This window comes from Mya arenaria, chromosome 16 (assembly GCF_026914265.1).
Source record: "Mya arenaria isolate MELC-2E11 chromosome 16, ASM2691426v1".
NCBI classification, from domain to species: domain Eukaryota; kingdom Metazoa; phylum Mollusca; class Bivalvia; order Myida; family Myidae; genus Mya; species Mya arenaria.
Window position 1 is genome coordinate 21,620,896 of NC_069137.1, and position 27,420 is coordinate 21,648,315.

Here is a 27,420-nt window from a genome sequence, read left to right on the forward strand (position 1 = left end):
GAAATTTTACATTTATGAAAATCATAAAGCTGTAAGTCAATAAGACCAATTTTCAAAAGATAACATCGAAATGTAAGGTATTCATGATAATAAAATAGTATTTGATAATAAAAATAAGTGCAGCCACTGACCACATGATTTAATTATGTACTTGATTATTTTATATTTATTAAATTTTAAAACATAAAACTAAAAAAGCTTACCTTTAGATAAAACTGCACGCAATGAAAGGCAAAAAAATCGCGATGGCAATGATTCGATACAGAATAATTTCGTCAAACGCAGTGGGCTATATGATCAAAATGGGGCTGATTAATGAAAATGAGGATTTTCGACGGTAGTTTTGACCGAAAGTGTGAAAGGTATTTGACCAAAGTGGGGACGTTTTGACTTATGGACTATTTGTATTGTTGTTGTTTTCTACTAACAAGTTCGTTCTGATCGTGTTTGGTTTGTGATCCTCAATCCAGACAAATAAGGTTTCTCTGGGTTATCCGGTTTCCACCATAACACAAAACCAACTTTAACATAACATGTGCAATGGAGAGTGTTTAAAACAATGTTTTGACAATAAACCAATGTCGCGTATGTTGTTTTGAAAACAACAACAGCAAAAACATGACGAACATACGTGTAAAGTAATATATATGTGACGCAAAAATTTGAAATATCAAAAAGAAAATCACTGGATGTCAATTTTTAACCAATACAGTAATTGCTGATTTTTCGCGGACATCAACAAAAATACCCATTACGCACTTTAGGTACAAATTGTGGTGGTATGTAACCTTTTTGTCCAAAGCGCTCCAAATCGATCCACGGTCTGTTACAAAGCATTTCATTGGTTGAGAAGAAATTGCCGGAAGATTTGAAGGCTTTAATTTTGTAAACCTACGAAAATAAAATACAATTTCAAGCAAATAATGCCACCAATGCGTCCACAGTAAGTAAAATGTGTTGGAGAATCCTTTTAGAAGACAAAGGATTGAATATGAATGATTTTTTGTCTCAATTTTGTTTACCTTCGAGTTTTCAAAATTTCGTGATTTTCGTTTCTGTTTGGCTTAAAAGTTGAAGCAAAATTTCTTTGTTTATTTTTTTTTTACAATACTAAACATTAATCCGTAATTGAAAAGCATGTAATTTTTACAGTAACTGACCACCAGCAACCCGGTTTGCCTTTCTGAAATTTATACTCTGTTAACATTGTTTATTTTGACATTTTCTATAAACAAAGCAGAGCAATTTTTTAAAAACCAGTCTTGAATGAAAATAAATTATATTCCTACAGAAGAGGAAAGACACCCAAGAAGAGGGGAAAGAGTCCCAACAACACAGATGTGGTGGAACCAGTGGAGGTAAATTCCGTAATTTTGATTAACTACCATCTAGTCTAAAATATTAGACGTGTTATACGGGATTCTTCCAATCCCTAACGTCTAAACGGGAATGTGCAAAAAACGGGGGTGTTTTAAAAATATTGAAATTGTTTTAAGTGAAGTATTTTATGGTTGAAATTGATCATAAAGAGTTATATTCATATTTTACCATGTAAGTGAAATGCTATTTTGCACTAAACAAGCATTTAATGCATTAAAACAAGTTGTTTACCTTTCCAATAAAACGAAAGTTGAGTGACACAGAAAACAATTATGCGAAGGGGAACAACTCGATACAATCGTAATAACTCGGCCTCCTCCGACAAAGCTTCGAGATAGACCTCGTTGTACAATCGTAACAACTCGGCCATGGCCGAAATGTTCCGAGCAATTTAAAACTGTGCCCTGAAGCCTTGCAGGTGCCCTTCATGTATATATCGTTATGTTTTGACAGAATGAAATGAAGAAAAGCCGTCAAACTCATAGTTATAAGTTGGATATTTATTTTTTGTGTACAGAACTAATATAAAATAACATTATCTGGTAATATTTCTTGTTTTTATGATATTTTATAGACGCTATATGCTTTAACCCGGAATCCTGATCGGAACAACTACCCACTTTTGATACTAAACAATTTGTACGTGAAGGATTTGCCATATCAAAAAAAAAAAAATCCGTCAACGTACAATTATTTGGACTAACTACCATCATGTGGTATTATTCTGATCATATTTTGTTAATGTATGGCATTTTATAATTAGAAGATTGGAATTCACAAAAAATGGCACTAATAGGCTGAATGCACATGGTCAGGATTCGAATTTAGACTCGCATACTCGCAAAATGCAAGTGACATTTGCAAATTGCGAGTGACTTTTTTTCAAGCTCGCAACATTCTGCGAGTTGCTTTTTCTAGACCACAAAATGTTAAAAGGAAAGTAGAATAAACATGAACTTAACTCCGCTACGTAGTTGAGTGTAAACAGCTTATAAGTGGCATGTTTACACTACCAGTAGTAGACAGTACGGAGTCACGCTCTAGTAAGTTTTCAAAAATAGAACAAATACGGAAAAGGCCGAGTTTTATCTCCAATCTTTCTGGGATGCTCCGAGGCGTGCATAATACAAAGTGAATACAAATGACGTAATCAGCCAGCTCAATCATTGGCTAAATTTAGCGCTTTCGCGCACTATATGTAAACCCCATCAACCTTGGAATATATTTACGCCCAACTGTCAAAGTGAATAGACTTTGTCGATCGATATATTTCAAGGTCCAAAGCATCCATGCTACATTTACTGTTGCTTTTATTTATTTTAAATTTATAATGTTATTGTTTTTAATACTTATAGACTTAATGAAATCTGTAGCGTGCTTGCCGAATGGGTATATATGGGTATTACTCGATGGCGAGAGTAAATATACAAAGAGAACAATGTCCCCTCCCCCCCCAAAGAATAAGCCATCAACAAGTTCTAGTAGTCGAGTCACTAAAGATTGATGCTTTTTAATATTCATAATATGTCTTTATTTCTACTACAATTAGACAATATTATAAGGGAATAAAGCAGATCATAAAAATGCAAGTTGATTTTTCATTTTGCGAGTTGCCTAAAAAAGCACTCGCGAAATTTTGCGAGTGCTCTTCAAAGTTATATTCGAACCCTGATGGTCACACTTTTATTTCATGTGAACTTGGAAGTCTGAAGATTTCTTTTAATGATAAAATATCATTGCGTTAACTATCATTTAAATGTGATAGAAAAGGCTCAAAACAAAACGATGTTGATAAGGTGTGAGTTGCATTGGCTTTTGGTGAAATTCACCTTATTTATAAATAAAAATGATGTATGTCATGTTTCCACAAATGAAGCAATAAAATTTACCATTTACTTGCAGGTATATTGCAGAGTTAGACCTCTGGATAATCCCTCTGGCAATGTATGCCTCAAAGTGGTCAACCCTGAGGCAGTCAATCTAATCTCAACTGAGGTATGTAGTTATCGTCTTCATCTTGGCTGCAATAACTTCCGGTAGGACTCTTCACCAGTATATGTCATCAAATATATGTAGTTATCCAAATAAATGGAATCTGCCAACAGTGTTTATTCAACCATGTTCAGGTTATGGAATGGGGTGGTGCCTTTGTGACAGGAATTAATGTGTATTTTTTTCTCAAATTGAGAGCTCTAACATTGCCTATAAATGAACAAGAATGCTTTTAATGATAGACAGAAAAGATGAAGAAAGGGGGGATTTAATTTTTTTTATTAAGAATACACAAACTTTTCCGCACGGAAATCTTTTAGGTCCATTTTTCCCCCCCAAAAATGTTTTAGCAGGGTAAAGACAGCCTCAGCCTCCAATAACTCTTCAGCCCAAACCCTATGATTGGTTTTATGTCATAAGTTTGTTTGCAATGCAACAATGGTCAAACAGTTTCCTCTGCAGCTTCTTAACATTTTCTCGGATAAGTGTCTGGCTTTCAAACATTGCATTGGATTATACTTGTCAATGTTATTGTATTATTTCAGAGTTCCCTGGCATTTGCCCGTACTGGTCAACTTAAAGAAGTTCAGTACAAATTCCAACAAGTTTTTGATGAAGTTACTTCACAAAAAACAATCTTTGACCATGTTGCCCTACCACTTGTGGACGATCTGGTGCATGGAAAGAATGGTAAATTTTCGTTTTTCCTTACATAATTCAGTGCTCTTGGCAGCTAGGCCTTAGGCCAAAAAAATGGTTTGGTTTGGGTTACATCTTTTTAAAAAACCAAAAAAGGCATGGTAAGTAGGCTTTTTATTTTTTTATTAGGCTTTATTTTAGAATTGATTTTCGTCATTGGAGAATGTGTTAAAGCAATCTTCTGTATAAAGCGTTCAAGGTTTTAAACTTCATAATAAAACACATTTATTTATTTTTATATTTATTTTAGTTTTTCTTTTCTATTTTTAACCAAATGACTATAAAAACAGTAGGGTCAGCACCCTAGGTGGTAGGTAGGTTTGGATCACCAGAACCAAATGTTTTTCTTTTTAGGCCTGAATAGCATATTTAGCTAGGTTCTTTTCTCAAAATTATTTCATTTCTGCTTCTTTCAGACATATTATAAACATAAGGCATTTAATAATCCAGATTGACACCTAAGAGTCAAAAAGATGAGATGAAGAATTTGCTCTAAAATGATTTCAATTCCTTTCCTTCCAGGCCTATTGTTCACATATGGAATCACATCATCTGGAAAGACCTACACTATGACAGGAACTCCCCAGGATCAAGGCATCCTGCCAAGATGCCTGGATGTGCTCTTTAACACCATTGGAGGATTTCAGAGCAAGAAATATGTGAGTTTGTGTTGTTAAATGTTACAGGGTGTATACACATATACAACTATGATGCCGAAATTACTGGTCATTGTGTAGTCAGTATTTCATATTTTTTAATCTATGCATTTCTCAACTGATCAGATCATAAAATTTATCAAAATTAAAAATGCTGAATGGGGAAAAGTTCTTTTTAAGTTCACATGGTCCTCAAATAGACACGTTTAATAGGAGATTTGCAGTATATCACATAACCAGAGCTACAGATAACATTTTACTTAAGGTGTCTTGTTTGTCCATATTATGTAAAAAAAAAAAATAGGTGTAATGTACACCTTGGTTTCATTCAATAAAATGTTATGGCGATTGTTAGTCTACTTGCAAATGGAAGTGTGAACAAGTTTACATACATTGAGCTAGGCTTGATCCTAAATTTATGCAGATATTAATCCATAACTAAACTTATGACAGCGCTATCTCCCTTTTCAAAATATAAAATCAATGCTCGTCAAGGGAATCACTGCGTAGGAGTTGAAGTGATTCTACAAACGTTAAGCAGCAATCTTTGAAATGGTCAAATTGGTTGTTACCGAAACAGTTGTAAGTTTATCATACTTATGGTACAACACCCTTATAACAATTGGTACCCATTTATATTAACAGGCATTTGATTATGCAATTGGAGTATGTTTAAGCATTTTTACTCTAATAACAACCCATATCTGTATCTCTGATAACATTTCTGATAACATTTGATACTTCGCAAACAGGTAATATATTGTGCACTGTGCAACATTATATTTGTTATGTATTGTTTTTTTCTACAAGCTGAAAAAACGTTCACTTAATGTTTATTTACTAGGTGTTCAAGCCGGACAGGATGAATGGTTTTGATGTACAGACGGAGGCTGATGCTATGATGGAAAGGCAACGCAGAGACATACTGCCAGCCCTTACACCAAAGACCCCTGGTTCTGGTAGACAAAAGTGAGTTTTAGCTTTGCTTGAATTGGTAAAATAAGGATTTGATGTAAGTTACTCTGCCAGCTCTTACACCAAAGACGGCAGGTTTTGGCAGACAAAAGTGTGCCCTATTACAGATGGTATTTATATATTTCTTGATAATTATATACTGAAGGCAAATTAATTGGGGAAATGGCCAATATTCGGTAGTAAAAGCAACAATCTTGAAATCAAACAAGTTAATATCAAACACTTAAGTTTAGTTATTTGATATTTTTTAAGGGTTACTGGCCATCTTGCATACCCGACATGTGTATTGATCAGATTTTGAACAAGATATATCTGATAATTTTGCAGGAAAGAGTTTGAGTTTGTGCGTGACACGGGGCGTTTAGCAGACCCGACATGTGTGTCAGATATTGATGAAGACAACACATATGCGGTGTTCGTGTCGTACATAGAAATCTACAACAACTATGTCTATGATCTGTTGGAAGAACTTCCCTATGACAACATCACCGGATACAAGTATGTCTTAAACTTTAATATTTAAATTTGCCTAGTCCTTTGGATAGATGAAACTTGATATTAATATTGTATAACAAGGAAGGAGTTATCAGTGATTTTTTTTGGTGCAATTTACTGTCTTCTAAAGGCTGTTTCCCCTTGTTTCCCTTTGCGAAAAAATGTCCTTTTTTCCCAAAATTTTATATTTTTTCTGATTAATGATAATGTAGATAATGTTAATGAAGAAAAAAGCAATGAATTTCTTGAAATATAAACAAAATCTTTACTATACTTTATACTCTTTTACAGCATAATGTATGCATAAAAAAGTTACAACATGTATATTTACCATTATATAAGCCAGTTTGGTCTGATTTTGTATTTTTCCCAATGTCAACTCTTGTTCCCAATTTGCAACGCACAGGCGGTAAAAATAATTCCATAAAAAATCACTGGTTATGACGTCATTGCTCAATAAAAACAATGACTCTGATTGGATCAGCGTGATGTCAATTAACCAACGTAACAAAAAAACGGCTATTCTTTTATACAAACATTTGTCAGTAACGTTTCTTTCAGAACAAATACTAAATTGCTGAAGTTACTGCTTATTTTTATTTGTAATCAATAAGAGACAGTGGTCTAGTGATAAAGGTGTCCTACTCTCAGCCAAGAGGTTGTGGGATCGATCCCACCAGGGGTACTTTCTCATGGCCTCTCATAATGGACACCAGTAATGGTTTCTGCAAAGAAATCAGACTTAATTGTGATTCTATAAGTTGTCAGCTTTCGTCACAATCAAGCTTAAAGCAATGAGCAGGCATTGAAATTATACTTTTCTACAGACAAACTTGAATCCTTATACCTATGCTTGGCATCACATTGTTCAACAAGCCTTGCTGTATAAAATCCAGAATTCAAGCAAGCCCTGAAATCATTTAGCTTGCAGGCATGTGCTAATTTCGACCACTGAATTAGAATAAACAGTTCAAGACTAAACTGCAAAATCTTCAACTTGAATTTACAGGCCACCACAATCCAAGATTCTCCGTAACGACTCCTATGAAAACATGTATGTGATGAGTTGTACAGAAGTTGAGGTGAAGAGTCCGGAGGAGGCATTTGAGGTCCTCTTTAAAGGTAGGAGATATAGAGGATAATTGTTTATTTCAGTGTAAGATCATAATATATTACATGGAGTGAGCACCAAAATTTATGTTTCATGTGTAAAACTCAGTTTTGTTGGTGTTCACAAGGTGAAATATATAATATTGCTATCTTACACCGAAAACAATATTTTTTATTTTTCTTTTATGCATAAAATTGGGTTTAAAAGTCATTCATATATACACTTTTTTCAACAAACTTGCAAATTATAGTTGTATGTTATGTTATTTATGAAATCATTTAAAGTTTTTATATCATATGACCAATTTGATTCTTAAATTAGGAGGGTGACTGAAGTTAGTAAATGACTTAAGGTGGTTAAAAAATACCAGTCCTGATTATATTTCAGGTCAGAAGAGACGAAAGGTTGCCCACACGTGTCTGAATGCTGAGTCGAGTAGAAGCCACAGTATATTTAACATCAGACTGGTTCAGGCCCCGCTTGATTCCTGTGGACAAGAGGTTATCCAGGTATAAAAGGAAACATTCAACTAATTTTTTTTACATGCTTTCCAATGGTTAATAGAAATTTATCAGTGAAATAAAACTTTATTTAAAAATTTCACTGTTTCAAATAGTGAAAATATCAATTTGGTATTTTCCGGTTTTTAGTTTTTATCCAATCTCACATCCAAATCAAACTCCAGCCTGCACAGGTCTAGGACACAATTTTAACTTGAACAAACAATTAACCTGTTATCTCTTCCATGAAGAAATTAGACTTGCAGGCCATTTACAAAATATTTTGTTTGAGTTTGTTTGAAGTGACTAGATTTTTTATAGATTGATTTTTGATGAATTAAAGAAAATGAGCTAAAACCATCAAGTGTTGTTTCCTTTAATGGAATTGTTAAATATCTGTTTTGTGATTTAATGCTTCCGAATTTGTTTTTTCCAGGATAGTGACAAGATCTGTGTCAGTCAGCTTTCGCTCGTGGATCTGGCTGGTAGTGAACGGACAAATAGGACTAAGAACCAGGGCGACCGACTGAAAGAAGCCAGTAAGTTAGCTGATATATAGTACCTGTGTGTTTTGGAATTGTTTTGAATTCTCATGGGGGGGTACAAGGGATAGAAAAACCAGGGGGACAAGCTGATTAAAGATAGTCAATAAGCTGTGTGTGTTTGGTTGGGGAATTTTCATGGGGGGGGGAATGTTTACAAGGGATAGAAAGTAATCTTGTCTCATCTCTGAGTCAGTTTTTTACTTAGGTAAAGCACTCTTAGAACTGCCCTTCTGCCCTCATGGAGACCAGAATGTGCACCCTCCTGCCTTAATGGAATAATATGCTTAAGATCATCAAATACTTCTCTTGTTCTGATTAAAACTTGAAACGTGATTATGGTTTTCTTGAACTTGAAACCTAATATTACTTCCAAAAATACACAATTTTCTATGAAATTCATAATGCTTTAATTATTCACTTACCAATACAATGCGCCCTTTTGCTTTGCCCCTCAGCTAGAATGTCCCCTAATTATATGAAACATCCTATGTTAAAAAGATCAGAAATTTAGAACCTTAATATCCAGTGTGTTTTTTTTACCTCTAAGGGAATGGTGGCTGGCCCTTTCTTAGGGGAAAAATAGTTTTGCTTCAGCAAAAAAAGTGGAAGAATACTAACATGATTTCATAAAATGTTCAACTTGTTGTCAAACCTTTTATTGAAAATAATTATTGATATATTCACGAATGGCACTAAGTTGCTACATTTGGTAAATGTTAAGAGCTCAATGCTACTCAAAAAAATTGAAGGGGATTTTTTTTACCAGGGTAGTGGAGAAATCTATGTAATCAGAAGGGGGGTATAGGGTCGAATTTTAACTCCGAAAGAGGCCGAAAAAGCACTGATATCATGGTTAACTATTCACTTCAGGTAACATCAATCAGACACTGATGGCGCTCCGTAACTGTCTGGAGCTGCTCAGGGAAAACCAGAAATCTCCGGGAAATCCCCGCATGGTGCCATACCGCGATTCCAAGCTGACCCACTTGTTTAAGAACTACTTTGACGGGGATGGTAGAGTCCGCATGGTCATCTGTGTTAACCCCAAGGCGGAGGAATACGACGAGACCGTGGTAGGTGGAAACTCCTGTGGTCCAGAAATTGTAAGGCCTTTGGGTTTGGATTATGAACTAATCCGATCCTATCTACAAAATAGGCGCTGACGTTTTTATTGTCTGTCTGTGCAAAAGCAATAATATTAAGTGTAAATATAAGAGATTATTCTCTTTTCAGGTACTGAGATAGTTTTATCTCCCTTTTCAGATAATTATATCTCCCTTTTCAGATATTTTTATCTCCCCTTTTCAAACAGTTTTATCTCCCTTTTCTGATAATTGAGTCTCCTTTATCAGACAGTTTTATCTCTTTTTAAGACAGTTTAATCTCCCTTTTCTAAAAGTTTAATCTCCTTTTCAGCATGTGATGAAGTTTGCTGAGATATCTCAAGAGATCATGGTTCAGCGATCACAGCAAGTTAAGTTCGACCTCGGCTTTACACCAGGACGCCGTCGCCTTGGAGAGAAGATACGAGAGGAGCAACTAAGAGAGGCGGAGAAGATAAAGATTGAACAAGGTGATTATCTCCCTTTCAAGGTTTATTAAGTTATAGACAAAAAAAAAATAACTTGAACATTTAAAACTTGTACAGATATGTTAATTTGTGATTTTCTTTTTCAAGCCAATTTTTTTCAATTGCCTTTGGAAATATCAGGTATGTTTAAAACATCTGGGGTTATAACTTGTATAGGCCGTATTTTGGGACTTTCTGGACATATAATACATCTATGTCTGCTAATCAAAACCCTTGGATCTACCAGATCAAGTCACTCCACCAGGGCCATACATGGTCTGCAATCTTGAATCTTGGATTTCCCAATCATAAGATGGTAGAGTATACGCATTCTGTGACACTCCTCGGCGGAATTGGTCAACTTCAGTGACACTATTTTATGCTTATTTTTCCATACTAGCAGATATAGTCACTCCACCAGGGCCCTGCATGGTCAATGATCTAGGACCTGAATTTCCCAATCTAACAATGGTAGACTATACAGTTTCTGTGACACTCCTTGGGGGAATTGATCAACTTCAGTGACACTTTTTTATGCTTATTTTTCCTTACTTGCAGATCTAGTACCTCCACTAGGGCCATACATGGTCTAAGATCACATGGACCTGAATTTCCCAATCTTAAGATGGTAGACTTTACGCATTCTGTGACACTCTGAGGGAGAATTTATCAATTTCAGTGACAAAAATTTATAGTTGATTTACTTACTTGGATTTGCATAAAAAGTCACTCCATCAGAGCCCTGCATGGTCTACGATCTTGGCTCCAAATTTCCCAATCTTAGATAGTGAACTATACACATTGTGACAATCCTGGCTGAATAGATCAATTTCAGTGACACAAATTTTTACATAATTTTCCTTTCTTGCAGATGTAGTCACTCCACCAAGCACCTGCATGGTCTACGATCTATGGCCTGAATTTCCCTACCAACAGATGAAGGATTATACAGATTCTGTGACTCTCCTGGGGGGAATTGATCAATTTCAGTGACATAAATTTATACTTTATTTCCCTTACTTGCAGACATAGTCCCTCCACCAGGGCACCTGCATGGTCTACGATCATGGCCCTGAATTTCCCAACCTGCAGATGGTGGACTATACAGATTCTGTGACTATCCTGGGGGGAATTAATCAATTTCAGTGACATAAATTTATAGTTTATTTTTCATATTTGCAGATATAGTCCCTCCTCCAGGGCCTTGCATGGTCTACGATCTTGGCCCTGAATTTCCCAACCTGCAGATGGTGGACTATACAGATTCTGTGACTATCCTGGGGGGAATTAATCAATTTCAGTGACATAAATTTATACTTTATTTCCCTTACTTGCAGATATAGTCCCTCCACCAGGGCCCTGCATGGTCTACGATCTCGGACCTGAATTTCCCAACCTGCAGATGGTGGACTATACAGATTCTGTGACTCTCCTGGGGGGAATTAATCAATTTCAGTGACATAAATTTATAGTTTATTTTTCATACTTGCAGATATAGTTCCTCCTCCAGGGCCTTGCATGGTCTACGATCTTGGCCCTGAATTTCCCAACCTGCAGATGGTGGACTATACAGATTCTGTGACTATCCTGGGGGGAATTAATCAATTTCAGTGACATAAATTTATAGTTTATTTCCCTTACTTGCAGATATAGTCCCTCCACCAGGGCCCTGCATGGTCTACGATCTCGGACCTGAAATTCCCAATCTTAAGATGGTGGACTGTACGCATTCTGTGATACTCCTGGGGGGAATTGATCAATTTCAGTGACATAAATTTATACTTTATTTCCCTTACTTGCAGATATAGTCCCTCCACCAGGGCCCTGCATGGTCTACGATCTCGGACCTGAATTTCCCAGCCTGCAGATGGTGGACTATACAGATTCTGTGACTCTCCTGGGGGGGAATTGATCAATTTCAGTGACTCAAATTAATACTTGATTTCCCTTACTTGCAGATATAGTCCCTCCACCAGGGCCTTGTATGGTCTACGATCTCGGACCTCAATTTCCCAACCTGCAGATGGTGGACTATACAGATTCTGTGACTCTCCTGGGGGGGAATTGATCAATTTCAGTGACATAAATTAATACTTTATTTCCCTTACTTGCAGATATAGTCCCTCCACCAGGGCCCTGCATGGTTTACGATCTCGGACCTCAATTTCCCAACATGCAGATGGTGGACTATACAGATTCTGTGACTCTCCTGGGGGGAATTGATCAATTTCAGTGACATAAATTTATACTTTATTTCCCTTACTTGCAGATATAGTCCCTCCTCCAGGGCCATGCATGGTCTACGATCTTGGCCCTGAATTTCCCAACCTGCAGATGGTGGACTATACAGATTCTGTGACTCTCCTGGGGGAATTGATCAATTTCAGTGACATAAATTTATACTTTATTTCCCTTACTTGCAGATATAGTCCCTCCTCCAGGGCCATGCATGGTCTACGATCTCGGACCTGAATTTCCCAACCTGCAGATGGTGGACTATACAGATTCTGTGACTCTCCTGGGGGAATTGATCAATTTCAGTGACATAAATTTATACTTTATTGCCCTTACTTGCAGATATAGTCCCTCCTCCAGGGCCCTGCATGGTCTACGATCTCGGACCTGAATTTCCCAACCTGCAGATGGTGGACTATACAGATTCTGCGACTCTTATTAATCTCATCGCTTTCCTAGCAGAACGAGACAGCAAGAGGCAGGCACTAGCTGCTGACTTTGAAACAAAATGTGAGTTACATGTAGAGGATAATTGTTTTAGTGTAAAATTACAATTTATTTCCTGCTTTCCGGTGGTTTATTGATGTATAATGGTTGATTTTATCTCGATAAACCGACCGTTTGAAACAATGAGTTTATTGAAAAATAATTTCACTGTTTTTTAGATTTAAACTATTTATTGTAGAAAAATTAATGGTAACATAAATACATACAATTCCGGTATAAAAATGGATTCACTTCATATAATTTCATTTCCAGCTTGACAGCATTTGTTTGAAATTTTGTCACTTGATTGCTTGGATGATAACATTTGCATTCATAAATTTTGTCACTTGATTGCTTGAATGATAACATTTGCATTCATATAACATGCAACCTTTTGTGACCTCTTATGCATATGTAAAACACAATGAAAAAAATTATGCATATGTAAAACACAATGAAAAATATTTTTTTGATTGACTCGAAAATTAGTACGATCAAAAAAATATTACCACAAAAAATAAAGTAATGAAAATCTAAAAAATATAAAACAAAGATGGATTCTTATTTTTTGAATAAGAAATGTTCTTTAAATGGCCTCGCTTATGTTTTGGCACAATTTTGTTTTCCCAGTTATGAATATGATAACTCTTATTTTATTATTATTTTACTCTTTAATACCAAAACTGCAGAAAACAATACAATAAAAGTATATAAAAAAGTTCTGGTTTTAGTAGGTGGGAACCCAAGTCAGTACAGACAAGTAAAAATGATATGACTGACAACAAAACCTTACGCCCACAAGGACTTGTACACAAACACTCAACCGTTAAGCCATTTGTTGAATTGCTTTTCTAACGCTATTCAAACGTGGAATTCAAATACAATATCTCAGCATATATCAACATTTGTGCTCAAGACGTTGTTTTCTTAGTTTTCACACTCGTAATGAATTGCCTCACTTCATTCTTCTTTCAAAAAAAGAGTGCATTTAATAAAACCATGAGCGAGTCCCTTTTAATGATAAGCAGAGCGATGCACACTTTCCGTAATGAAATCCTTTTATCATTACTGATTACATTCTATTTAAAATACCCAGGGAGCAATTTCCGGGGCCGTTTAGTGGGATTCGAGCGTGACTATGAACAACTTCAAGAGCGTAATGAGGAACTTGAAAACCAGATGAAACGTCAGGGGTCGTCTTCCACTAAATTTGAATCACGTTGCCGATCCCTGGAGGCAAGATTGGCGGATGTGCAAGCACAGCTAGATGACGCACACAGGATGAGGCGGGAATATGAGGCTAAGGTATACTATAAAATGTTTGAAGTTACAAAACACTACCAAGTTTGGTATGATTGACATGTCAGTGAAATATTTAAATTTACATGAAATTATTTTCCAATGAGTCTAGATGAAAAAAAGAACATGGCTAAGGTTATGTCTTGTTAAAAAAAACAGGAAGGGTAGGTTAGGATATTATAAGGCTTTATGTTCGCACTCCATAGCCATCATTGGGTAATAAAAAGTAATAGTCAGTATGAAGCTTTATAAACTACTACTCATACCCAGTTGGCGCGAATAGCTTGACTTGATTATCTTGTTGGCTCGAACTGGATGTAAAGGACTGATTTCTTTATACTGAAGGTAATAAATTCCGCTAGGCTCGATTTTTACAAGGCTCGAGGTATTTCACTGGTCCTTGGGAGTTCCAGCCAACGGGGTCGACTATCTATATTTAAACAAAAAGCTTTTTTTACAGACCGACTAGAAAGCATTTGGGTTGTAGCCTATTTCAGAGGTAGGATTGGGTAACCAGAACAATTTAAAATAGCCCTGAAAAATGAATAAATGTAAACTAACCAATAATTACAAACATTATGATTTTTCCAGCTTGGTGACAAAGATCTGAAGTTATTACAAGAAAAACATGAGAAGGAAAGACTGCGAGATAATTTTAAACAACGACTAGAAATGAACAACATTCACTGGGAAGACAACTTGGTACGTGAACCCTTAAATGTGTAGTTGAATGATGGAGGTGGTGGTGGTGGTGGAGGTGGTGGTGTTGATGATGATGATGGTGGTGGTGGTTCAATGATGGTGATGATGTTGATGGTGGTGGTGGTGGTGGTGATGTCTTAAGCCCTTCGTCCAATATCTGTGGTACACTTAAATGCTTCGCTTCATTGAGTAAAGTGGCAAAATAAGCTGATAAATATTGTTTTCATACTTGATAAATGAGGCAGTTTCATTGGTGCTAAATTGAGACCTCTTTGGAAGCTAAGCCTTGGATGAAATTATGTTGTTATGTTTTTTTCTATATTGAGTAACAAAACCCAGTATGACATCATGGGAATCATCCAAGGAAAAGAAATTTCAGATACGGACATACAGGAAGAAGTGTTTTTACTCCTATGTTAGTTGTCTGGCACTTTTCGGTCTTAGCCATTGTCAGATGCTCCGATACGCTATTGCATATGTAAACCCATTGTTTTAAAGACCTCACATTAATAATGCATTGTATTCCATATTCATAATGCTTTCAGGACAAAGAAAAGCGTAAGATTGAGCAGCAGCTTGGTGCTCAGTTAGAAGAGAAGGAAAAAAGGTTTAACATGATGAAGGAAGTCCTGGAGACAGACACCCCAACGGCCAGACCTAGGACATTTAAGACTCCCGCCCCAGCCCCAAAGACACGGACATACACAACGCCTGGTAAGTAAGGGTTAAATCTCCCACTCCAGCCCCCACGACATGGACATACACGACGCCTGGTATGTGATGGTTTAGACTCCCGCCCCAGAGAAGCGGACATACACGACGCCTGGTAAGTGATGGTTTAGACTCCCGCCCCAGAGAAGCGGACATACACGACGCCTGGTAAGTGATGGTTTAGACTCCCGCCCCAGAGAAGCGGACATACACGACGCCTGGTAAGTGATGGTTTAGACTCTCGCCCCAGAGAAGCGGACATGCACGACGCCTGGTAAGTGATGGTTTAGACTCCCGCCCCAGAGAAGCGGACATACACGAAGCCTGGTCATATATATGTCATCATATGCTCGTAGCTTTTGTGTCTTCTGAAAAGCTTTAAAGGGACTAGACACCAGATGATACAATTGCAAAAGAAAAAGAAAATTGTCAAAAACTTACATAATATTGATATAGTTGTGTATAACGCATTGAATCTTACTTATTGAAGTATCACATCGCTTACGACACATACATCTTTCGCAGTTTTTGTGCATATTTCCAATTTTAAATTTACTAAGGTTGTCTTCCACATAAATCTCAGTAAGTTTAAAAATAGCATTGGTATAATTATCTGTACTCAAAAACTAATATGACTAAAACTGTGAAACCATTATGCACTATTTTAAATGGGAAAACACAGATGAGACAGCAACACAAATGTTGCGTTTATTATTTTAACCATGAAAAGTGACTTATCATTGGCCTCCTAATAGCTCACATTAAAAGTTCTATACTTGTTTTGAGGAAATACTGTATTTGCCGATTTTTAGACTATTTGGTGTGTGGTCCCTTTAAATCAAATTATTTATTCTTTAAATTTTAGGGATGATTCAGTCTGCCAGGTCTGAAAGTGACGTCTCCAGTGTGGGGCTCCCCACCCCTCGTAGCAGAACAAACACCGTGTCTACTGTGAAGCCCTGGGGTTATGGAGGGGGTAAGAGTGCTACCAAGAGACCCCCACCCAAGACCCCAGTGGCCACACCAAGAGCTGTAAGTATAGATGTTGGTTTATTACAGAAAAATGTATGTGACATTAAAAAAGACTGATTTCATTGACAGCTATGCAGCTGACTAGTTGGGAATCGGTTCCAACTTGATTATGGATAATTGGATCCACTCAAGTGACTGATATTGTTAGTACAATCAGTTTGAGACAATATCTGAATTATAGTTTTATTCTTTTACAATGACTGGTAATCCTTAACTATGCTTATGTTATGTGCATGTTCGAAGTTATTTAGTGTCTTACTGCTTTCGGCCGTATTGTTGACTGAACACTTCTGAATGTATAAATGAACCCAAAGGAGAAAATTGGCAGAAATTAACCGAACACAAGTAATGAGAGAAAAGAAAAAAACAACCCCCTGGTTGAATTGACGATCAATTATGAATAAATACAATTGATCGTTGCCCATTTCAGGCCCAAACAATTAATTTTCAATTAAACTTGTATGGCTTTCAACGGGGGTTCTAAACTTCAGCTTAAGTCCAGAAATCAGGATTGAAAACTCCAGACAAATTGCATAAAATAAAGAACCTTAAAACGAATATTCATAAATGACTATGCAACCAAATTTTAGACAATCATGTGAATATTTAATTGATTTTGATAACAAAATCAAACATTTATTAAAGTGGCTGGACCGATTATTTCCGATAATCGATAATGATTTCTGTACCGATTTTCAATCTCGACTTCAGATACCGCAGTACAGTTTGAGACACCGACGTTCCAGGTCGAACAACGAGACCTGGCTGGACCATCGACCACAGGGAAGTCTGGATCTGGGTGAGTCTTCAAGATCTGTTACAGTTTCATTTAATAAGGAATCCTACCAAAAAATATTTGAATTTTGGTTAATTATAATATAAGTCAAATCTCATTCTCAACTCATTTTATCATATAACATCTAAAGTTATTTAAATTCATAAATGTTTTTACACCTTATAGGAGCACATTCTTTTATAGAATATGTTGATTAAAACCCTTGGAATAATTTTCAACAGCCAAAAAAATCCATTATTTTTTAACAATTACTGGAAGTATATTTTTTGCTCTAGAATTATTTTCTCTTTTAAATATTGCCAATTTTTTTTTTATCAAAACATGTTTTCAAAAAGTATAAAAACAATCAAGCTTATGAATCGTACTTTGCTTTTATACATGTGGTAAAATGTGTTGAACCTGAGATTGAGATTTAAGTATATTCGTTATACTTGGGCATGTTCTTAAGGGAATGCACATTGATAGAATATTCAAAGAGTTATGTCCCTTTTCAGACACAGTGTTACAGCCCACTTTGAAAAAGAAGAAATCAGTCTCAAAGCTGGAACAGAAGGACACAAAGACAGCCACAAAATACATGTTGACCCACCAAGATGTTGGCTCCGATGGCGAATTTCAGACCAAATACTTCAAGGTAGTGCAATAATATATTCAACTTATGTAATCATGTAAGGAAGTTTTACATGATGCACTAAACTCCCAAATTTTTAATATCTTCAACAAATATTCACTAAATTTCTTACATCTCAACACTGAAATCCCCCATATTTTACATTTAAACACTAAAACAATGCTAAAACAACCACTTTTTAACATCTTAACACTAAATTCCTTAATATCTTACATCTACACACTAAATCTCTCTTATCCTAAAATGTTCATTCTAAAATCCCCAATTTCTAACATCTCAATAATCTTAATTCCCCAATTTCATATCGAGTGGTGAAAGCGAAAAGGTTCTATCTGTTTCTTTATTTAATGTCACTTAGAACCTTTTCGCATTCAGCCCTTGATATATCTATTAACTAAAATTTCCAATTTCTAATATCTACACACTAAAACTCCCAATTGTTCACAGCTACACATCAAAACCCTAATAACAAAGGAATAGGTCATTTTCCCAAAGTAATCAAAAATGCCATGTAATGAATCATTTCATGATAATCTTTTAAAAAAGTAAAATATCAAGCCTAACAATACTGTTAATTAAAGTAACTATTGTGTACTAAATGTTTTCAGGAATACATTTGGAAAGTGAGAAAAAACTGTTATTTTATTGAACAAGCGATAAGGTTCAATCATTTGCATGCAAAAGTTTGTTTTGAAAGTTATTTGTATATTTCCTGATTTTTTTTGTCTTCATCAGTCTGTTTGAATGTGAGGTTTTATGATCTATTAAATTTGAGTTTCTTATGAAAGATTTACATGATAATACAATTAAATAGAAAAGTTGAAGTCTCAATTTATATTTAATTTAAGTAGCAATGCCAATCTGAGGTTTTATGATCTATTAAATTTGAGTTTTCCCATGAAAGGTTTGCCAATGGCAAGGGCACAGACTGATTAATGCATGAACTTTGAGAACATTTAAAGCTGCACTCTCACAGATTTACGTTTTTGACATTTTTTTTATTTTTTGTCTTTGAAAGCCATGAAAGGTTATCTGCAAACCAATGATATAAGACTGCTGACAAAAAATCAGATCGCAGATTTTCATATTTCCGTTCGAAAATTAATGTTTTATGGCTTAAACTGTTACTAACGGTTTACGAAAAATGGCAATCTATATTTTAAGATAAAAACAAACCTGTCTTGTTTGCTTATAAAATCACACCATTCAGTATGAAGATGGTTTTTCCCTCTCTAAATATAGACATTCCATAGACTGGTTTAAATAATGATTGAAAGGCTATATGAAATGCGCCGAAATTCGGTAAACAGTCTACGTGGTCTTTAACTGCTTGGCCATCTTCAGCAAGTTTAAAATGAGTGTTTATCGATGATATTCGGATATTTGACATCACGTTTGAATAAAGCGTAATGAAGATTTTATGCTCTATTAATTGATGCAGGGATGTGATTTGTCCGCGGATTCGCGGAAATCCGCGGATCTAATGACCCCCCCCCCCCCCCCCCCCCCCAAAAAAAAAAAAAAAAAAAAAAAATATATATATATATATATTTATATAAAAAATTTTTTTTTTAGCTGATTAAAAAAGTTACTAGAGTGCTTTTGGTTGTTAGAGTTGATATCCCAGTTTGCTTTAAATTTAAAGTCAGAAGAACCCTCAAAAGAGCTTCTAAAAAGCCAGTTTTTCTTCTAAGGCAGTGTGCTTTTGACATCAAAATTGCCATAAGAACCCATGGCCGAAATGGTTTCAGGATACTTACTTTTTCTGGTAGTCTGATGTACTATTTACTTAAAATTTCTTGTAGTCCGACCATAAAGCTGGTTGTCATCGAACTACCCTTAGTGTCAAACCCTGCGTTATCTCTGTTTCCTTTGCTACAGGGGGATGTTTTGCCTACCGCTGGCGGGGGCACGCAGGTCGTATTCAACGATGTTGAGGTTCACAAACAGCGCGAACCCGGGACACGTAAACGTCGCTCCAGTTGCCCACAGCCTTCAGACTTTGATGGTGAATGGACGGACCCTGAGGAACGATGTGCAATCGCAATTGAGGGGCACAGAAGAAAGTAAGCACAATATGTAATAGTTTTGCAAAAAGACCTTGTTTTAGCTCGTTTATTTAAAGGTATATTCATGGTCTCGATGTTGTCAGCAACTATGACACTTCATTGGCCTTGATGTTGTCAGCAAAACTGGCCATAAGGCCAAAAAAAAAAAATTGTTTGTTTAGGGTAACCTTCCCAAAATTTCTAGGTAGGGTAGATAGGGATTTTTTTATTATTTTTTTTCAAAATCTGTCGTAAATTCAGAGTGTTTTCTTGCACATGGCAGTCTTTCCTACATTACAGTCATTGCCTGACTTTGTTTTATCATATAAACAATAATTCTGATTAAAATCTGCATTTATCCGCCCTTCGTAACTCTCTATTCGCTAACGAATATTTTTTTTGCTCAGAAACGGAAAAAAATAGTTAGGGTCGGTGCATTTTTATAGGTAGGGTCGGGTTACCTGAAACAGACATAAACATTTTTTAGGCCTAGGTAATGACATTTGGTACACATGTTGCCAAAGACAATATGCGTATGTATGGCAAGCCCCATAACTTTTCTTAAAGGTCAATTTGGCTATCACTCTTACAAGGAAATGTAGGGGGTATTTGTCACGTTCCTGTGACAGATATTTTTAGTAAGAATTTATCTAGTTCATCAGCTCATTCACCTTAAGGATATAGAGGCTATTGTTTATTTTATTTTCTACAAGGGGCACAGCAACGAGTTAAATATTAATTTATTTTTGACACTGGGAGTCATAGCCTGTATGGGTAAACAGGTACAGATCCTTCACTTTCAATATATATAAAACCTATTAAGTGTTCTAGGGCGATTCACTCATTCATCAAATTAGAATTATTTTTAAATTGGTTAAGAAATGGGGGATTTTGAATTTTGTGTTTTTACCTTAGTATTAAACAGTAATAATTGTAATCATTTATCAATTTTACCAGGAGAAGCAAGCCATCGCCTGAGCTAGTATCTCACGTTTAATGATATCAGGTATTTGCAGGGAAAAACGCTTCATGCTTGGTGGAAATTAGTAGCAATCATGTTTATATATGTACGCTAGCAAACTATATATTAAGCATTTCATACTCTTCGAAACTGCATGTTTGTTAAGAATGTATAATCAGTACATGTCACGAGTAATAATTCCATCGCAAGTAACAGTCGTTCAATTCTCATCAACTATCATAACATTATTAAAACTCATTTATGCTCATCTGTTTGTTTGTTTTTTAGAAAATAATCTAAAAATGTTCAAAGTTTTGGACCAACACAACGGGGAAAAAACTTGGAAGTTGCACTCTCAATATTTGACAGTTTTGACCTATTATATTTTTTTGTCTCAGAATCAGCTCATATTGGCATCATTGCCTTCAATTCACTCATATAAAATTACTGGGAATAGAGCATATCTCAATTATTTGGTAAACTGCTGAATTTTCCTAAAAGCGTTAGTTATGCTTTTAGCCATAAAACATCCATTTTTAAACCATTATATTAAAACTGTGATCTGCTCTTTTGTCAGCACATTAATGCAAGAAATTGCTCAGGCCAAGACGAAAAATAAATAAGAAAGTTGTCAAAACAAGCAATCAGTGACAGTGCAGCTTTATCATTGGCCTTATCAAAAGAACAATTCAAAATATGTTCATTAAATGTAGAAATGGTGGTAGTTCTTGCAATGTTCGTATAGTAAGATAGGCTCATAATTGGTATACAGAACTTCAGTAGGTTATTGGGTTAAACAAACACACAAACACTTTGGTTAAACACCAACAATTTGGTTAAACACCAGCATTTTTGTTAAAAACCAATGTGGTTTAAAACCAACAATTTTGTGAAGATCCAACATTTGGTTTGAAACCAACAATTTTGTTTTTAAACTAACAGTTTCATTAAAAAACAAACTTAAGTTATAAACCAACAAATTGGTTAAAAATCAACAATTTGGTTAAACGAACATACAAACAATTTGGTTAAACACACACACAATTTGGTTAAACAAATACACAAACAATTTGGTTAAACACACAATTTGGTTAAATAAACACACAAACAATTTGGGTTATACATAGAACAATTTGGTTAAACAAATAAACAAACAATTTAATTAAACACACAAACAAGTAAGTTAAACACACATATTTTTATCACTATAAGGAGAGAGCTTAAAACAATGATAAATATAAAAAAAATCAAACATGTAACTTGCATTATTATAAGCAGAATTGTATTCACGGGGAAAAAGGTATTTTACTGTGTTATCCCTGACCTATATTTACCCTCGTATCCATATCAAGCTTTGTACAATTTTATTCTAAAAGAGCCAATTTTAATTGTGATATGTAACATGATGTTGATTGAACTGTTAGTATACATTACATTTATGGTTTTATACTGTATTATTTTTTAATTTAATGAAATACAGTCAAAACCGTTGGCTTCCCAGGGAATGGCTAAAATACTTCGAGACTCGTGAATATCGAGACAAGTGGGAATACTTACAAAGAGTGAAACAAAATAGGTCCTTAACATCCAATTTGAGCCAAAGAGGAAATCGAACCAAGGGGTATCGAGTCAACAGGTTTTGACTGTATTATTATTATGGTCTTGAATAGTATTTGATATTTTTATTGATGCCAAAATATGCAGTTCTTTAAGACAATTTTTCAACCCATCAGGAGCTTTATATGCCTACTTGTTCCCAGAATGCTTAAAAAATTATTGTGTGTACATGATGTTTTTTTTCTTTCTTTCCAGACGAAGTCGCCACACACCAGAATCCAGAGTGTAAATATAGTTGGTCTGCTGAGATCAGTTGTACTGTTTGGTGGAATGAAGTAAAGAAATTATCAATGAATATGCTAGAATGTGTAAAAGGGCAAAGACTTATCAATCTCTTTTTTCAATGTGAGTTGGAATTAATATTGCAAACAGTTGGCTTGTGGAATGAACACGTGTATAATTTGGTAGATTAAAAATCAAATTGTATAGAAAAATGCTAGAATGTATAGAAAGGTTTACTTGTACGAAAAAAGCAAATAGTTGTCATCTTAAATAAAAATTTGTACAGTGAAAGGGATAAAATAGTGTGTTGAATAGATCCAGGTATACAAATGAATTTCTTTAACATTAATGATATTTAGTGGGAATGTTTGGATCTGTGTAAATGTTCTATATAAAAAAAACTGATTTTTTTTTTTAAATTATGGGTGATCTTGGAAAAGGTTAATTGAACCAATTTGCCTATGCCCATCATCATGTATGTGTGGTTATGTAATATAGCAATATTAAGAAGTGTAGATAGACGGAATACATGAAGAATACAACTTATATAACATGCATGTAGAAAGATAATAATCAATATATCAATTTTAGTTTTTAAAATATCTATTTTTTTATGTACTTATGTAATTTTAGTAAAAACAAAAACAAAACAACAACAACAATTTATCGGATACAATAGAATTTATTAACTGTGCGTTTTTGAATAAAAGTGGCACATTCATGTAGGTAAAATGGAAGTATTTTTGGCCCAAATTTCCTGAACAAGCATAAGGCCCTTGCTAAGATCAGTATTCTTTGTCATTTATTTTTCTCTTAAAGTATCATTTGTGTATTCGTCTATTTCTAAAGATGATGATGATGATGATGATCTACCTTTTTGTTATGTTAAATCAAGTATAACCAAGTAATTTAGCTAAATTACATAAGTTATTTAAACCTGCTATGCTTAAGGTGTTCAGAGAAGTTAGTTCTATTGATATTTTTCATGTGATAAACCGCTTATATCTGTAAATAAATGAGCTTAATAATTTTTAACTTTTAAGAAATAGTTTCTCATAACCTAAAGATTATGTATACTTTATTGATGTAAAGTATTTTTATAGTACTTCTTGATCTTCAATTCATTCGTTGTTGTTTTTGGCACATTTGTAACTATTTACCTCATAAAAGTGTGAAGAAAAACTATATTTAGTCAATCTACTTAAATTATTAAGATCTCCTTCTTTAACATGATCTCTTATCAATTGATTGTGAACAAAATCGAAAAACTACAAGTGTAATTGTAGAATTAACAGAAATTAACACAGGAGATCTGTGTTTTTTTCATTTTAATAGTACAAGTACTATTCATTGTTTTTTCACTGTTTTTGGATTGCCGTTGGACTGGGGCTTTTCTTATTGGGAAAACTCTCTTATTGTTTACTCAAATTTGAAATTCCAATTTTGCCTTTTCTGATTTTGCCCATAAACCATCCCTTCAACTCAATATAAGATTATTTATTTTACATGTTTTTTTGCCATTATACTTTTCAACAGTAAAACATAGGAGCATTTTTTAGTACCGTAACTACATGGGTAATCATAATGAGTTATCTCTCATAAATTAGCAATAACATATAATATAAAAGGAGCATATTTCTAGTAACTTCTCTACATTTCATGATTTTATCCAAACGATACCTGATTTTTTTTTACTACCGGTAGTATTAGTTTAATTTTAATTAATTATCCCTCATATATAAATGAGATACAATGTGAGTAATTTATCAAAGATAAGTAAGATCTGATGATTATTCTTAACATTACCAAGGGATGAGAAGTTGTACATAATGTAAATATTTAGTGTAGAAATGTATTATACGTGATTTTTATCTGGTCTGATTTTCAAAGAAAAAGTTCAGGTATTCTCAAAACTAGTATAGTACCCGCCATCAGCATGCAAAGAAAACTCAAAGCTCAAAAACAAGTCAATATATTTTCATGAAACTTGGTATATTTTTTACCAATGTCAATAAGCAAATATATAAGCGACACTCCTGGCTTAAGTAATTGCAATACCCTCACCGCGTTTGAAGTAGTCAAACTGAAGTCACTTTACTGTGTCTGTTGTTCTTGTCAGTTGCTTGATACTTTTTCATTGCCTTTGTTTGAAATAAGAGTTATAGCCCTTGAAATATTCATAAATATTCTAATGTTAAGGTCATTTTGGTGGCAGTCATCACTCCTGTGATAGATCTAGCTATTATAATATACGGTAATTCCATTTGGTCATTGTAAAGCAACTGGCAAGAGTAGACATCTGTATTGCATGAGCTTCTTAAATATTTGATTGAATTTAAGGTAATCCACCCATCATTTTGATACAAAGATGTGCAAGTTCATATTAATTGTTCAAGGTTATTTTTCCATTATTAATATAAAAAATGCTGCTGATCAACTTCATTTTAAAGTGTTTAAATGTTAATTTGTATATTATTTTAAGTTTTTATCTCAGCTTTTTCATGAAGACACTATGCTGTCAAAGAAACAATTATTAAAATGCTATAAAGTCATAATAAAATTTGTTTTATCTTCCCTTTAAAAAAACAATTTCACAATAGTAGCATCATCAGTCTGCAATTCAGAAATGTAATCTAGGTGAAAATGGAATCAATTAATCAATTTAAAAACAAAAATAGTATTCGTGTTATGTTTAAAATGCACTTACACATTTTTGCACTCTAATGATTGATGGCATACTATTCATTTACTAATATGACATGAAAGTGATATGTTTTGTTATGTGTGTAATTTATTTAAAATGGATCTTCCTCTGGAAATTAAGTTAACTTTGATGAAAAATCATCATTCCATTTTATTATTCAAAATGTATTTCTTCTTTCCATTAATGATTTGTTACTAAAACATATGCATGCTTTTCTGTTATCACTTACTTTCAAACCTTGATAGAAGAATTCTTTGTAAACAAAGTTACCATGTTACTATTTTCATAATTTAAAATATCATATCTTTTCTTTCTTTACTCTTATCTCTCATTTGACTTGCAATTGCTTTGGTACTTTTGTCAGAATAATTTTCTTTCAGAAATCATTGTGAACAACTTAACTATTTCATCATCTAAATTTTCATCACTTTGCTTTCATTAAGTTTCATCTCACAATTGCTTTCTCTGTTCTTGATTTCTGTTACGCTTAAACATTTACTTTCCTACTGCTATTCCTTAGATCAACGTATGTCCTTTCAATTGAGTTCATATTCCGATGAACGCAGCATCTTCGGAATGCCTCGCATTTAAGAAAACGGGAGTCTTTTGATTGGTCAAATGAATTTTAATAACAGTAAAATAAATATGCCGTCGACTAAGATAGTGACTTTATTGAAGTTGAATTCATGCAATCATTTTGTAGGCATTCTTTAAAGCGTTGTAGTTCGATAATATTTTCAGAGAAAAATTGCATATATAAAGTGTAAAGATAAACATAAACTATTTTAGAATTAGGGTTTATCTGTGTAAGAAAAAGTCCATGCATACACTGATGAACAACATTACTAAATATTTCAATCCTTAATTAATTAATTAATGTATATCACACTGTATCTATATTTATTTTCGTCTATACAATATGGATTAATGCACATATTCTTTAATAATGCTTCATTTAGTCATTTACATTTGTATTCAACAATCCTATGTTTTACTGTGTAACTGCTTGTTTTAATAAATGGTAATATTTTTGTGGTTGTTTATAAGTAGTTGTCCAGCGTATGACATATTCAATCATTGTTTCGAATAAAAAAAAACTGAATAGACAAAGGCAAGAATGTTGGCCTTGACAATTAAATGACCGTTGACGCTTTGAGCTAGAGGTTCATGGTCAATGTTACTTTTTACAAAGAAACTGTTTCCGATAAATAAGAACCATAAAAGCGTAGATGACCTATAAGTGTTTGAGGTCACGGGTCAGGTTCAAAGATACCTTAAGAAGCACAGTGGTTTTCGATCAAGAAACGTAGATGATCCTTAATGCTAAGTTTTAAACGTAGGTGACCCTTAAAGATTTTGCGGTTGTGAGACAAGATCAAAAATACCTCGATAAAAGAGATAAAATACTTCCGATTATAAACGAAGAAGCGTAGACACCTTCTAACTTTAGCAGTGAAATGGTTTCCGATCAATAACCAAGAAGCGTATATGACTCCTAACTATTTTGAGGTCAATGTCAAAGTTACCTTTAGCAGTGAAATAGTTTCCGATCAATAACCAAGAAACGTAGATGGCTCCTTATCTTTTTGGGGTCAATGTTAAAGTTACCTTTAGCAGTGAAATGGTGACCGATAAACATAGATGACTGTTAATGTTATTAGGGACACGGTCAAAGTTACCTTTAGCAGTGAAATGGTTTCCGATCAATAACTGAGATAGGTAGATGACTGTTAATGTTATTAGGGACAAGGTCAAAGTTACCTTTAGCAGTGAAATGGTGACCGATAAACATAGATGACTGTTAATGTTATTAGGGACAAGGTCAAAGTTACCTTTAGCAGTGAAATGGTGACCGATAAACATAGATGACTGTTAATGTTATTAGGGACACGGTCAAAGTTACCTTTAGCAGTGAAATGGTTTCCGATCAATAACTGAGAAAGGTAGATGACTGTTAATGTTATTAGGGACAAGGTCAAAGTTACCTTTAGCAGTGAAATACTTTCCGATTACTAACCGAGAAAGGTAGACGACTGTAAACGTTATTGGGAAC

At 34.5% G+C, this 27,420-nt stretch overlaps 1 protein-coding gene across 2 annotated transcripts; it reads left to right on the forward strand.

The window, feature by feature from the left end:
• Window positions 1–831: 831 nt before the first annotated feature.
• Window positions 832–25,068, forward strand: LOC128222550 (kinesin-like protein KIF23). Of its 2 annotated transcripts, XM_052931612.1 has the most exons (22): window positions 832–943; window positions 1,292–1,358; window positions 3,283–3,375; window positions 3,918–4,062; window positions 4,594–4,730; window positions 5,572–5,696; window positions 6,030–6,200; window positions 7,207–7,319; window positions 7,696–7,817; window positions 8,245–8,347; window positions 9,224–9,426; window positions 9,770–9,926; window positions 12,501–12,668; window positions 13,741–13,949; window positions 14,535–14,645; window positions 15,191–15,359; window positions 16,222–16,388; window positions 17,100–17,187; window positions 17,679–17,818; window positions 19,697–19,881; window positions 20,821–20,869; window positions 22,637–25,068. In XM_052931612.1, exons 1-21 carry the CDS (start codon window positions 924–926, stop codon window positions 20,858–20,860), a joined length of 2,733 nt encoding a protein of 910 aa, XP_052787572.1. In that variant the 5' UTR covers window positions 832–923; the 3' UTR covers window positions 20,861–20,869; window positions 22,637–25,068. The 2 variants fall into 2 exon arrangements, with proteins under 2 accessions (XP_052787572.1, XP_052787573.1); XM_052931613.1 differs by lacking the exon at window positions 20,821–20,869.
• Window positions 25,069–27,420: the final 2,352 nt, after the last annotated feature.

Coding starts and splice junctions, on each gene's coding strand:
- LOC128222550 (XM_052931612.1), top strand. CDS start 924: ATGCCACCAATGCGTCCACA. Junction 3,376..3,917: donor TCAATCTAATCTCAACTGAG/GTATGTAGTTAT, acceptor GTATTATTTCAG/AGTTCCCTGGCATTTGCCCG. Junction 7,818..8,244: donor GTGGACAAGAGGTTATCCAG/GTATAAAAGGAA, acceptor TGTTTTTTCCAG/GATAGTGACAAGATCTGTGT.